Raw genomic sequence first — 1733 nt, 5'->3', positions numbered from 1 at the left:
AACTAGTGACTGATACGAGATAGTGAATTGAAGACATAGTCAAAAGAAATCAAAGTTAAATAAATACAAATATTTCTAGCTAATATGCACCATGTTTATATCACTTTATTGGAGATGTTCTGAGACATGAAAGCATCAAACTTTTGAGTATATTTAAAAGTGTAATATGATCAGTATATAGTATAACAAGGAGAGGTAGCATATAAATATATAAACAATATCACGAATTACATTCACCTATGGCTAGAAGATCAACATTCATTTCAGGTACCATAATTGTTTTTGTAAGTAAATTATATATTTAAGCAGCAGTAGGATATGAAGCTTCCATAGCAATGCCACAAAGGCCTTCTGCGGCATCCACATCTCTCTGCATCCTAATGTAACCATTCTCACCCCAACTAGAACCCCATGAATTCTTCACCAACCAATACTTAGTACCATCATCTGCAGTTCCATATCCTACGGCTGTGACACCATGGTCCAATTGGGTTCCACATTCCCCAGTGAAGACGCCACTCGAGTACAACTGGAACTCAGAACCACCAGCATCGATTGCCACTGAGATTGGCTGGTTGGCGACGGCTTTCAACAATGCCTTCTCGCTATTGGCTGGCACATCTTCGTAGCCGATTATTTTGGCAGCATCGGAAGATGAGGACTTCTTGTTACAAGTGGCGTCAACTCCCTTGTAAGGGTAGTTGGCCTCTGTGTTGAGGCCTCCATTGTTGATGATGAATTCGAAGGCGTCGTCCATGAGTCCTCCCTCGCAGCCTTGGTCAGTACCGCTTGTGTCGCAATCGACCAATTCTTGTTCAGATAAGGATATCAACTTTCCTGTGGACAATTGTGTGATTCCTTCTGTGGCAGCCACTGCAGAGAACGCCCAGCAACATCCTGTAAAATATAAGTATAATACATTCATATCAGATCAACATTTCCAAAAATTACTATATTCCTTTAACATGTTCATGTGCATTATTACCACATTGACCCTGGTCCTTGACTGGAGTGACAGCTCCCTTCTTCCTCCAATCCATGGTGGACGGAACTGCAGTCACACTTTCATACTTAAATGGTGTGTTTCTAGGAACACTGGAAGACTTTTTGTAGCCATTACGAGAGGCTCTGAATTCCTCATTGGTAAGGTCCACAAATTCATTGAGGCCTAGCTTGTACGGCTTGTTCCCTGCTTTGTTAAACGACTCGATGAACTCCACATTCTTCTTAAAAATCTGGAAACGAATTTCCTTTTCGGCATCATCTTTGTAGGTGCGACCATAGCGAGCCATCCATTGCTCGTGTTGTTCTGACATGGAAGCTTCGTTCAAAGTCCGACATTGAGACTCGGAAGCCCACATGACCAAGACTAACACTAGAGCTAACACCACGGAAACTTTTTGTGATCTTGAAGCCATTACTTGCTAGCTTGTCTTATCGTTATGAAACTTTATATGAGTGTATATCAGAAGTGAAGTGAGGAGGTACATTTTGATATGAGAGAAACTCTGGTATATATAAGAAAATAATCTGATATTAACAATCCAATAGGAAGGTTACTCTCCCTGGTTTGGACGGCAAATTGGGATAACATGGACAACCAAGGTTGATTTCGTGTGCGCTCTCTTGTTATCAAGACAGCCAAAATACATATCTCTTCTTGTTGACTCATAATATATTATTCTATATCCCACAAAATTTCGGATAAAATTTCAAGATTCCAGCTTTAAACT

The 1733-nt window shown here is 40.5% G+C and overlaps 1 protein-coding gene across 1 annotated transcript; it reads right to left on the bottom strand.

Annotated features, from left to right (window-relative positions):
* Positions 1–301: 301 nt before the first annotated feature.
* LOC133800443 (senescence-specific cysteine protease SAG39-like) lies at positions 302–1475 on the bottom strand. Its single transcript, XM_062238401.1, has 2 exons — positions 986–1475; positions 302–897 (listed from the first exon to the last, which is right to left on the bottom strand). The coding sequence occupies exons 1-2, from the start codon at positions 1416–1418 to the stop codon at positions 302–304; spliced, it is 1029 nt and encodes a 342-aa protein (XP_062094385.1). The 5' UTR covers positions 1419–1475.
* Positions 1476–1733: the final 258 nt, after the last annotated feature.

Source organism: Humulus lupulus, chromosome 9 (assembly GCF_963169125.1).
Source record: "Humulus lupulus chromosome 9, drHumLupu1.1, whole genome shotgun sequence".
Lineage (NCBI taxonomy): Eukaryota > Viridiplantae > Streptophyta > Magnoliopsida > Rosales > Cannabaceae > Humulus > Humulus lupulus.
Note: the sequence above shows the minus strand (reverse complement) of the source record. Positions and strands in the feature narration are given on the sequence as shown.